This window comes from Oncorhynchus mykiss, chromosome 8, assembly GCF_013265735.2.
Source record: "Oncorhynchus mykiss isolate Arlee chromosome 8, USDA_OmykA_1.1, whole genome shotgun sequence".
Classification (NCBI taxonomy): domain Eukaryota; kingdom Metazoa; phylum Chordata; class Actinopteri; order Salmoniformes; family Salmonidae; genus Oncorhynchus; species Oncorhynchus mykiss.
Window position 1 is genome coordinate 26415630 of NC_048572.1, and position 12068 is coordinate 26427697.

The 12068-nt window shown below is 42.9% G+C and overlaps 1 protein-coding gene across 1 annotated transcript; it reads right to left on the reverse strand.

Moving 5' to 3' along the window:
- Positions 1–6865: 6865 nt before the first annotated feature.
- On the reverse strand, positions 6866–10445 carry LOC110529708 (E3 ubiquitin-protein ligase rnf146). The gene is made up of 3 exons (XM_021612161.2): positions 10025–10445; positions 9561–9623; positions 6866–9303 (listed from the first exon to the last, which is right to left on the reverse strand). The coding sequence occupies exon 3, from the start codon at positions 9300–9302 to the stop codon at positions 8166–8168; it is 1137 nt and encodes a 378-aa protein (XP_021467836.1). The 5' UTR covers position 9303; positions 9561–9623; positions 10025–10445; the 3' UTR covers positions 6866–8165.
- Between the last annotated feature and the right edge of the window lie 1623 nt (positions 10446–12068).

A 12068-nucleotide genomic window follows, 5' to 3' on the forward strand; every position in this document is an offset into this window, starting at 1 on the left:
GGACAGTTTGATTTCACAGAAGTGTGATTGACTTGGAGTTACATTGTGTTGTTTAAGTGTTCCCTTTATTTTTTTGAGCAGTGTATATTTATTTTTACCTTTATTTAACTAGGCAAGTCAGTTAAGAACAAATTCTTATTTTCAATTACGGCCTAGGAACAGTGGGTTAACTGCCTGTTCAGGGGCAGAACAACATATTTTTACCGTGTCAGCTCGGGGATTCGTTCTTGCAACCTCTCTAACCACTAGGCTACCTGCCACCCCAATATATACAGACAGAGGGGAGACAACAGTTATGTATGTACACATAACTCTCCAATGACCTGTCTAGTCTACACCCTGTAATATCCCCCCTCTCTCTGCACTAAATAAACCAGGATACAACACTCAATCCTCCATGAATAGTTGGATCCCTCCCGTCTGTCTGTCTCCCACCCAGGAGTTCAGAGGGCACAATTGTTTGCCTGTCAATTATTATTTGTGACCTTGTTTTTGCTCGGGATGGGGTTGTTATTTCTTGTTTAATGCCTAGGGGCTGTATGCTGCTTATGATGTGAGTTATGACGTGTTGATACATTAATACGTGTTTGAACTAATCCATTCTATTCTAGTCGATTTATCTACTCCATCTATTAAAAACACATTTCCATTAGGTAAGAGTCTGGTTTTGTACGTTTGTGTACGTGTGTGTGAATCCATTAGTACGTGTGTGTGCACGTGTGTGTATGTGCATGTGTGTGTGTGGTTGTTGGTAGCCTATTTCCAGTGGTAGGACAGACATGGATGCAGTCAGATTCACAGAGGTGTCTGTAGTCTCGCCCCAACTGGAGCCAGCATGACCTCATTCTACTGTAACCATCCTCGGCTTCACACCATTAATACCTCTCCATAGGCATCACACTGTACAAACGGTGCCACTCCAGACATGAATAACTATCATACACTATGTCACTCCACAGCTATGATCACCATCCTATGCTCATAAATGTCTTGTCCTCAGTGCTGAATTTGTAAATCGTGAGGTGTCAGCATAAAAGGTGAGCGCGAGAGGGGGGTGACCTGGGAGCGCTGAGGTTCCCGGGAAATCATCTTGCATGCATATAATCGCATTTGCGTGGTGGTCTAGACCAGAGCAGTAGAAAGAGGCGCTTTGCTAAATGTATTTTGTAAACTAGGCTCCCTCTCTTCTCCCTGTCTCTCATCTTACTGTCTCCTTCTCTCACCCCCTTCCCCTCCAGCCACCTCCCTCTTTCTGTCTCTCCATCATCGCTCTCTCTTCACCTCTTTTTCTCTCCCTATGTATCTTTCACATTGCCACAACACGACCCCAGGGCGTGGCATTTCCATATGTATCCCCCAGTTACCATAATAACATCCCTGATATTCCATTTACACTTCCGTCTGTATTTATTTCAACAGTGAAGCTAAAATGTGTAAATGTGTCTCTGTACTCCAGCATTTTGGATTTGAGATCAAATGTTTAATACAGAATATCACCTTTTAGGGTATTTTTTATACACATCTGTTTTACCATTTAGAAATTATGTTTTGCACAATAGGGACTGAATGGTGAAAAATGTACTGTCACTTTTATTGTAAATAAGAATAGAAGATGTTTCTGAACATTCATGTGGATGCTACTATGATTATGGATAATCATGAATGAATCGTGAATAAGAGTGAGAAAGTTACAGAAGAACAAAGATTATACTCCCCCAAAAATATTACCTTCCACCATTACCAAAAACAGGGGAGGTGAACATTTTTGGGGGGAGAGGGGTATGATCCTATTGGGCAAAATATAATCTGAAGCAAAACCAAAACAAACTGCAAATGCATCCAATAGGTTTGCAGGGTCACATGCTTGATGTAGTCATCGCGTGAAGGGAACATGGGACCAAATACTCAACTTTCTACTACACCATAAGTGAAGTTGTCCAAATACTTATGAAAAAAAACATACTCAAATCGGGGGACTAGATACATAAAGTGCTTTCATTTCTAAATGGTAAAAAGATACAGTTGAAGTTGGAAATGTACATACACCTTAGCCAAATACATTTAAACTCAGTTTTCACAATTCCTGACATTTAATCCTAGTAAACATTCCCTGTTTTAGGTCGGTTAGGATCACCACTTCATTTTAAGAATGTGAAATGTCAGAATAATAGTAGAGAGAATGATTTATTTCAGCGTGTATTTCTTTCATCACATTCCCAGTGGGTCAGAAGTTTACATACACTCAATTAGTATTTGGTAGCATTGCCTTCACATTGTTTAACTTGGGTCAATTTCTTTTGTGTAGCCTTCCACAGGATTCCCACAATAAGTTGGGTGACTTTTGTCCCATTCCTCCTGACAGAGCTGGTGTAACTGAGTCAGGTTTGTCGGCCTCCTTGCTCGCACACACATTCAGTTCTGCCCACACATTTTCTATGGGATTGAGGCCAGGGCTTTGTGATGGCCACTCCAATACCTTGACTTTGTTGTCCTTAAGCCATTTTGACACAACTTTGGAAGTATGCTTGGGGTCATTGTCCATTCGGAAGACCAATTTGCGACAAGCTTAACTTCCTGACTAATGTCTTGAGATGTTGCTTCAATATATCCACAAAATTTTCCTACCTCATGATGCCATCTATTTTGTGAAGTGCACCAGTCCCTCCTGCAGCAGAGCACCCCCACCAACATGATGCTGCCACCCCCACAACATGATGCTGCCACCCCCGTGCTTCACGGTTGGGATGGTGTTCTTCGGCTTGCAAGCCTCCCCCTTTTTTCCTCCAAGCATAACGACGGTCCTTATGGTCAAATAGTTATATTTTTGTTTCATCAGACCAGAGGACATTTCTCCAAAAAGTACAATTTTGTCCCCATATGCAGTTGCAAACCGTAGTCTGGCTTTTTTATGGCAGTTTTGGAGCAGTGGCTTCTTCCTTGCTGAGCGGCCTTTCAGGTTATGTCGATATAGGACTCGTTTTACTGTGGATATAGATACATTTGTACCTGTTTCCTCCAGCATCTTCACAAGGTCCTTTACTGTTGTTCTGGGATTAATTAGCACTTTTCGCACCAAAGTATGTTCATCTCTAGGAGACAGAACGTGTCTCCTTCCTGAGCGGTATGACGGCTGCGTGGTCCCATGGTGTTTATACTTGCGTACTATTATTGGTACAGATGAACGTGGTACTTTCAGGCGTTTGGAAATTTCTCCCAAGGATGAACCAGACTTGTGGAGATCTACAATTGTTTTTCTGAGGTCTTGGCTGATTTCTTTTGATTTCCCATGATGTCAAGCAAAGAGGCACTGAGTTTGAAGGTAGGCCTTGAAATACATCCACAGGTACACCTCCAATTGACTCAAATGATGTCAATTAGCCTATCAGAAGCTTCTAACGCCATGACATCATTTTCTGGAATTTTCCAAGCTGTTTAAAGGCACAGTCAACTTAGTGTATGTAAACTTCTGACCCACTGGAATTGTGATACAGTGAATTATAAGTGAAATAATCTGTCTTGTAAACAATTGTTGGAAAACTTAATTGTGTCATGCACAAAGTAGATGTCCTAACGACTTGCCAAAACTATAGTTTGTTAAGAAGGCATTTGTGGAGTGGTTGAAAATGAGTTTTAATGACTACATCCTAAGTGTATGTAAACTTTTGACTTCAACTGTATGTATGAAAATGCACTCAAATGAAAGGTGACATTCTGTACTGTTGCCTCATGATACGTTTGATCTCTCATCTAAATAAGTATCATTCATGACATATCCCACACCATGGAATTACAGTCTGTGTGCTTCAGAACCAAGCTCCTGTATCTTATGACCAATGCATGTTGTGTGGGACTGTGCTATCACATCTTTGAGAAACATTCACACAGAATTGTACCAACTCAAAGAGAAAACATTACATAACCCATTTCTATTTGCATTGGGCCAACATACCGTGGCTGGAAATGCATTCCTTAACATTTAGAAATCCATATAAGTATAAACAGAATGTCTTAGAACACAAACAGTACGTCATGGTGTTCAATGTATGCAGGTATACTGGTGAATTATTGCCTAATGGCATATACCTGCTCTTTCCATGACATAGACTGATCAGGGGAATCCAGGTGAAAGCTGTGATCCCTTATTGATGTCACTTGTTGAATACACTTCAATCAGTGTAGATGGAAGGGAGGAGACAGGTTAAATAAGGATTTTTATGCTTTGAGACAATTGAGAAATTGATTGTGTATGTGTGCCATTCCGAGGGGGAATGGGCAAGACAACATATTTAAGTGCCTTTAAACGGATCATGGTAGTAGGTGCCCGGCACACCGGTTTGGGTGTATTAAGAACTGCAACACTGCTGTTTTTTTGTTTTTTTTCACGCTCAACAGTGTATCAAGAATGGTCCACCACCCAATGGACATCCAGCCAACTTTACACAGCTGTGGAGTCAACATGGGCCAGTATTCCTGTGGAATGATTTAAACACCTTGTAGAGTCCATGCCCCAACGAATGTTCCTAATGTTTTGTACACTCAGTGTAATTCCTGTTGCTGGAGGCGCCTCTCATTAAGCTTCCGGTAGACCGAGAGACACCACTGAGTCACGAGCAGCGATAGGACCAAACAGACTGTAGCCACGGAAAGGCCCACCGACATCACCACAGACAGGGGCATCTGGTTGATGTCTTTGAGCAGGGCAAAGCTGCTGAGATGACTGCAGGAACACACTGTGTGGGTGGAGTTAGAAACCACTGAGGCACAGCCTCGCCACTTTTTCTTCTTAGGAATATGTGTGACATCTATCACGTTTGAATTGAGTATGCACATAACTACTGACAGATTTAAGAAGTTTTACATTGCAATCTCTGCTTGCTCATTTCTCCTTCGACCAATAAACACAGGCGTGCTAGTGCCAGTAAACCGGGCTTCAGGTGTGTGACGGTAAGAATGACCGGTTGGCGCAGCCTTGTTGTGTTGGGGTTGCTAACGGATACAGTAACCACTCTGGAGCCAAGTTTTTAATTGTTTTTATATCCATTGGCCAAAGTCTTTGTAACTGAGTAGAGTAACAAAGGCATTGCCTGGGCAGGTGTCTCCGTTGCGGTTTCCTAGGTGGTGTCGAGTTGGGTGTTCTGATTGGTCAGGCTGACCAGCCCACTGGGTGGAGTCCGGTCCCCCCTGACAACAAGCTCCACCTCTGTGTGGTTGGTCCTGATCCTGGTTGTGGTGTTTCTCACCTGAGGACTTACTTCTAAAATCACTTCTCCAGTCAACCGCTCCCCTTTTGCTCCAGACTTATTCAGCAACAGCCAGTTCTGTCTCAACAGAGACAAAAGACTGCCAAAGCCTGGCAGAGCCTGTCCAGGTGCAGCCTGCTGTGGTCGATACAGCTCACAATTCAGCTCTGTACACCGAGCATGTTTGTTGTCATAATTACTGAACCCAGGGGGGCACTGGCGCTGGTAGGTGCTCTCCAGATTCTGACAGGTTCCCCTCTTTCTGCAGAACAACTTGTCTGTCTTACACTCGTCCAGTTCCACATATCGTTCTGATGCACTCTTCTTTGTTATGAACCCAGGTTGACACTCACAGCAGTAGCCACCATTGGTGTTGAGGCAAGCCAAATAGGCCCTACAGATGGTCGGCTTGCCACACACTCATCGATATCCACACACCGAGTGTGGTCCTTGCCGTAGTAAATTGATCCACTGGGACATTGACACGATTCGCAGCTGAACAGATGTCCTGCAAACTGTCCTGCTGCTAAATCATTCTGTATGGCCAGGAGCAGAAGGAATAGAGTAACTCCCATGCTTCAATCCAGACCCAGACAAGTAGTGAGTCTCTGTCAGCTTCCTACTTTATGAAAAGAGAAGTCATTGAGTTTGTCCCATGCCTCCAACTAGCCAAAGGTTAACCATCTTTGTCCACCGCTTTTTCTCAACAACTTCCGCTTAATTTCCTAATTTGTCATCTTTCATCTGAATGAGGAAGTCTCTTGGTACAGCATCTCCCCCTCACTTCCACCTACTGAGCTGACGTTGATCTTACAGTCACTATCTATACTTAGGAATATGTGTGACATGCATCACGTTTGAATTTAGTGTGGGTATAGCTACTGACAGATTAAATAAGCTTTACATTGCAATCTCTGCTTGCTCATTTCCATGCTCCACCTCTGTTGTATAGAACCTCTGTGCATATTTGTGATCTTGTTGTAATTTCAAATACCTTCCATTCTGTAGTTGAAACTCTCTTGGCTTGTTTTGCACTAGAAATGTGTTTCAATGGCTGCAAATAGGCAAGAAAGATGTATAGAAAGACACATTTTGAAAAAAGAAAATGATATTGGTGGTTTGGTGCATTTGGTTTCAAGATGGGGATCTACAGTATAATTGTGACCGCTTACAACGACATTGTGCCATCTTTTGTTGTTGCCATAGGTCTCCCTTCATGTAGTAGGGTGATATCTCTCTAGTCGTGATGTGATTTGTTTCCATTGTCTGCCTGCTGATGTATCTGTGTTGTTGCTAGTGTAACTGTCTTCAGTCTGTGTTGTCTTACTTTTAGTTTTTAAAAACTAATAGTCCGTCGTCTTACTTTTAGTTTTTAATCCCCGCCCCCTGGCCCACAGGAGGCCTTTTGCCTCATGCCAGGTAGTCATTGTAAATAAGAATTTGTTGTTTAATTGACCTGCCTGGTCAAATAAAGGTACACGAGACCTTGTGGGTCTAGCCACGATGCTGAGTCACAATGCTGATCCACGATGCAAACTGAACATACAGTATCACCTAAAGCCATAACGCATAAGTACTAGCTATCCCTTTCGAATAAATTGTTATATTACGGTTAAGTTAACCACAACATCGAACTCATGACTTCAATTAAGGTCAAATAATAGACAAACACTTTATTGTTTTGATAAAACATCACAGTTAAACAAGACCACACATGGAAGTTAAATCATATTCATTAAAAGTCAAAGATACTTTTAAAAACATGGCAATAAACAACTGACAGAAGAGTATCAAAATAATAGGTTCAAAGTTCAAACAACTCAAAACACTCATGATCAGGTGTGTGCGCAATGCATCTTCCATCCAGTTTTCATAGTATCTTCAGCATCTTTTCTCAACATCTTCATTGGTTTCATCTTTCATGAGGAAGTCCTTCGTAAAAAAATCTCCAATCACTTCTTCCTACTTCTACCTGTCTTTGTAGGTCCCCGTTTCTAGTTAGGAATATGTGTGACATGCATCACGTTTGAATTGAGCGTGCGCATAGCTACTGACAGATTTAAGAAGCTTTCATTCTCAATCTCTGCTTGCTCATTTCCATGCTTCACCTCTGTTGTATAGAACCTCTGTGCATATTTGTGATCTTGTTGTAATTTAAAATACCTTCCATTCAGTAGTTACAAGTGTTTTCACTTGAAATTAGTTTCAACGGCTGCAAACAGGCGAGAAAGACACAGTATGTCTTCCTATTGGTGGCTTGGTGAGTTCTGTGTCAAGATGGGGATCTATGGGGTGGGTTTGCAGAACTGTTGTGGCCAAGCTTACAGCGACCTCTTGTGGGTCGTAATAAAATACCAAACAAAAGGTGCTATTTAAGGTACTTAATTGTTACCCAGAACTAATTTGATATCGAGATCAAATCAGCTGCATTGGACATTTACGAAACATTTTTATATTCTTCTGGACTATGACTTCAATACACACACTGACTCACGTACGCTCAATGGATATGTTAGAACAATCATTACAGTAAACAGCCATGTACCGACAAAACAAGATTTTTGCCTCCTGTTAGAGATGGGATGCTACATTTAAAAGGTTAAGTCATCTCCAAACCTCAAACCTCATTTCACAATTTCTCTGTAGATAGCCTATTAAGGCTGACCATGCCTTTTGGTACTAACACAGGCTCAAATGGTTAGTGGCAGAGAGTGGAACAGTATGGGCTATTTTATTATGTGTGCTATTTTGCATAATCTTACTGGCTGACGTATTATAAATTATGGATTAGTCTATGTTGCTGTATATGTAATGCAAATGGCTGATCTGGTGTCTTCCACTGGGTTATTCAATACCACCATGGGCATGGAGTGAATTTGTTTTTTGCTGAGCCGGTTGAGTGCAGAGACAGTGGTCCAGTTGTGGTCACACCTCAGTGACAGTGCATTGACCGTCAGGGCTGCGTGAGCGCACACTGAGGCCTCCGCTGGAGGACCCACCTCCAGGTGGCAGTCTGTCAGGCTGGACCTCTCTGAGCCGGCGCTGTAGGAGTCTATGTCTGGGCCTCCGTCGAGACCCAACTTCCCGTCCCCCCCTCTCCCTATCCCACCCCCGCCCTACTTCATCACCACCACCATCCTCATCCTCACTGCTACCAGATGCTGACTCGTACACCTGGCTTATTCTTGAAGCTACCTCTTCATTCTCCTCTTCCTCCTCCTCTGGTTGGCTGATGAGGAGCTGGGACAGAGAGTCTTCAAGGGAGATGGAGGCTGAGGTGGCAGGGTGGGCACCCAGGACTGTGGGGGGTCTGACTGGAGGAGCCGGGATGACAACCCCTAAGCCCCCCGCCTGCGACCGTCCAGTCACATCCTCCCCATCAGCAGAGCTTGGCCGTTCCACTGTTGCCGCTGTGACCGGAACAGCTGCCACGGCAACAACTGGCGGGGTGGGGTCAGGGTCCAGTCTGAGTCCGGCCACGCCCTTTTTGGGAATGTCTACCACATCACGCTTCATGCGTCGGCGGCGACCATGCTCGTTGCGGCGATACTGCACCATGTTCTCCAGGTCAGCCACGTACAGGAAGCCAGCAATCAGCATCTCAGCGCTCTTCCTGCCCTTGGCGAAAGCGTCCTCCAGCTCACGGCTGGTCCTCTCGTCATACTGCCACCAGCCGTTCCTCCCCTCGTAGTACCATGCATGGTCTCCGCCAGCGCTCCCTGGCCCGGTTCCTCCTCGTCCTCCTGCGGCTGCTGCCTTCAGCTCCTCTGGGGACAGCAGAGTTGGATGCTCCAGGAAGTCCTCAGGTACTTCCTGTCGGCAAAGAGCGCAGCGCTTGCTGTGCCAGGAGGCTCCTTTGACGCACAGGAAACAGAAAACGTGGCGGCAGGGCAGGCGAACTGGGTGGACACAGGTCTGGAGGCAGATGGCACATTCCGGCACGGGGTTGGCCGAGGGGGTAGGTGAGCTGGGGGAGTCACCAGTGAAGGCGTCCCCTCCGTCTTCTACCTTTGAGGAGGACACAGAGTCCACTGAGTGGTCCACCTCACCACAGCTCGCCATGCTGAGGGGAGACACAGCAAGTTAGGCAAATTCTGAGACAGACGAACAAACCTGCAGTCTAATTTTACTCTATTATCAAAATCTGGATATTCAAGATTGAAGCTTCATAGGATTAGCAATAATCTTCTCACCCTGGAGACTCAAATCACAAAGCTGTCATGAGATATTAAATTAGCAATAGGCCTAAATATCTCAATTTGAATTTCAGACGATCTTATTTCTAAAATTGCTATGATGGAAAATAAATTATCGCCTTACTGTTTCAAGTGCAGTTACTGGGATGTCATCAGGATCAAATCTGTATTCTCTCAAAGTTCCTCTCTATGGAAAAATATTGTTGAAAAGATGATATTGTCTCTGCACTCTTTCCCAGAGAGATTGTAACACTGGTAATTCGCCTCTCACTGTTTGTTTTGCTCAACAAAAACAAAGCCTGCCAAAGTTAGCTAGCTAGCCAACAAGACTAACTATACAGCATTTCACTATAACGTTATTAGCCATCTTGCTAATCTAAAGAGAACATATATGCATTATAGAATTAATAGGAAAACTGTCCATACAAAATATATGTTGTTACTAAACCGACAGTATTACTAAATCATAGTATGATTTTGTCGTCATGAAACTAGTTAGCTATTTCTTGTAACGTTAACGTTAGCTTGCTAGCTTCGGAGGCCCAGTTGTCAAAGGTGACAGAATGGGGGGATTTCATCCATACTCACCTGTCAAAAATACTGTTTGCACTTCGCTCAGTGACGTAGCTATTTAGACAGTTCGCAAAATAGATGCTACCAAAACAAAGCAAAATAGAAGCCTTCCTCCTCTTTCAGAGAAGAAAAGGCGAAGCGAGAGGTTTTACTCTGAACAAAATCTGTCAAGAAAATAAAGCCATGAAGTGAGACATTTTTGTGTAGACGCCAATGAGCGGGTGCCGAATTTGGTCAACAAAAACGTCATTGTTAATTTGCTTCGTGAGGCTTATTTGATTGAATATAAGTTTCGTAATGGTTATGTTGTTATGAAAGCACTGATATAAGTAGACGCATGTGACATTTTGCCAACTTAAAAAAACACGACTTTACATCCGAGTTGTGCCTATTGCCATAGAGATGGATAGAGGACATGGACATAACACGTTTTAGCAAGGACATTGAGATTGCGGGCTTCCACCATTTTAAAGTAGTCAACTGGGTGGGGGTTCTTATGAGTTGGGAGCAAGCAGCCAATGAAGAGGACAATTGACTACTTTAAAATGGGCATGGCTTCACTGCCCATGCTGTCACAGACGCGAAGGTACAGATACAAAAATTAGTCCTGTATCTATCTCTATGGCCTGTTGTTCACACTCATTGGCTAGAATGGTCCCACCTGATGTCACCTCCCACCTGTCTTCCATCTTTGAGGACATATATTTCCATTGTTAGAGCGGTCACTCGAATATCTTGTCACTATAATAGACAATATTTGCCCATAGGTATTATATACAGCATAGAGCTCGCCAGTTTGTAATGCTAAAACCGGAAATGAGTTACCGCTAGTTCGTTCAGAATGGGGAAAAAATAGGGTTTTGGGATAAACGCCGAATATAAGGTCTGAGATAAACACAGGCTTATACGTTTTGTTATATGAGAGAATAGAAATCAGTTAACATTACCTTTATGATTTATGAAGACTTTGTTTTTGAATTTACATAAATGCTTCAACATTCACAAAAAGTGACGTTATCTGATGAAGATGATCTAATAGAACAACATTTATCAAATCTCCTGTATACCACAGACCTTATTTTTAGTCTTTATCCATAATCCCTACAAAAACACCATTAATTTCTGCATAGACTTTGTCCAATGAACCATGGTAGAGTTAGTGCCCACAAAAATACGCCATTACTATTTATCGCGACTGGCGAAGGGAGGTCATATCCACTTTAGAAATCTTTGGAAAAGGCTTGCCACATAAAAACAAAGTTAGTTGGTTCATTTTTTAATTCAGTCATTTGTGAAAACAATATAATTGACATTAACATCTTCTACACAAACAAACCAATGTGGGACCATACAAAAGATTTGAATCATCAAACGGCATCATTAGGTTCAATTTGACTTTATATATAAAGAAATGCTACACTTGTAGAACAAGTAGGCTAGCCACTGTCATGATGATGATAGAAACAAAAAAATAATCTGAAAAGACAGTTTGCTTTCTGAACACTGCTTAATTCAGTCCATAACAATTTAGTGACTGTTTCCTGAAATGGATGGTTGAGGTAACATGTTGAAATAAACCCACAATGTTGGATGCCCATTATTATACAGCATATGATAGAGGAATAAACTGCTGCACACCGTCTTGACTACAGGCAAGACAGAGTTTGAGTTCTGGCCCCATCATTAAGGTCTCTCTCTCAACCCAGTCAATCCAGTCCTCCATCTGTCCATCCAAATGCTATATCGATCCAACCATCCATTAGGCCCGCAGTCAGTGTTCCAATTAATCCCAAAGGTGTTCGATGGGGTTGAGGTCAGGGCTGTACGCAGGCCAGTCAGCAGGAGTTTCAGAGGATTGACGTTGGAGTGGATTTATTTGTTAGAGACGAGACCCAAAGACGCTGGCAGACAGGGGAGCTGGACCAGTCTAAGATCAAATTGAGTAGGTGCTCCCATACACCTACATATTTCTACATTACAGAAGAGATTAGTATTTTTTCCCCAGTGAAATTACAAAAATGTTAGCATGTTGTTTCCTCAAGAAAAAAATACCACTGAT

Excerpts from the sequence above, each read along its gene's own strand:
- LOC110529708 (XM_021612161.2), bottom strand. The coding sequence starts at position 9,302 with ATGGCGAGCTGTGGTGAGGTGGACCACTCAGTGGACTCTGTGTCCTCC.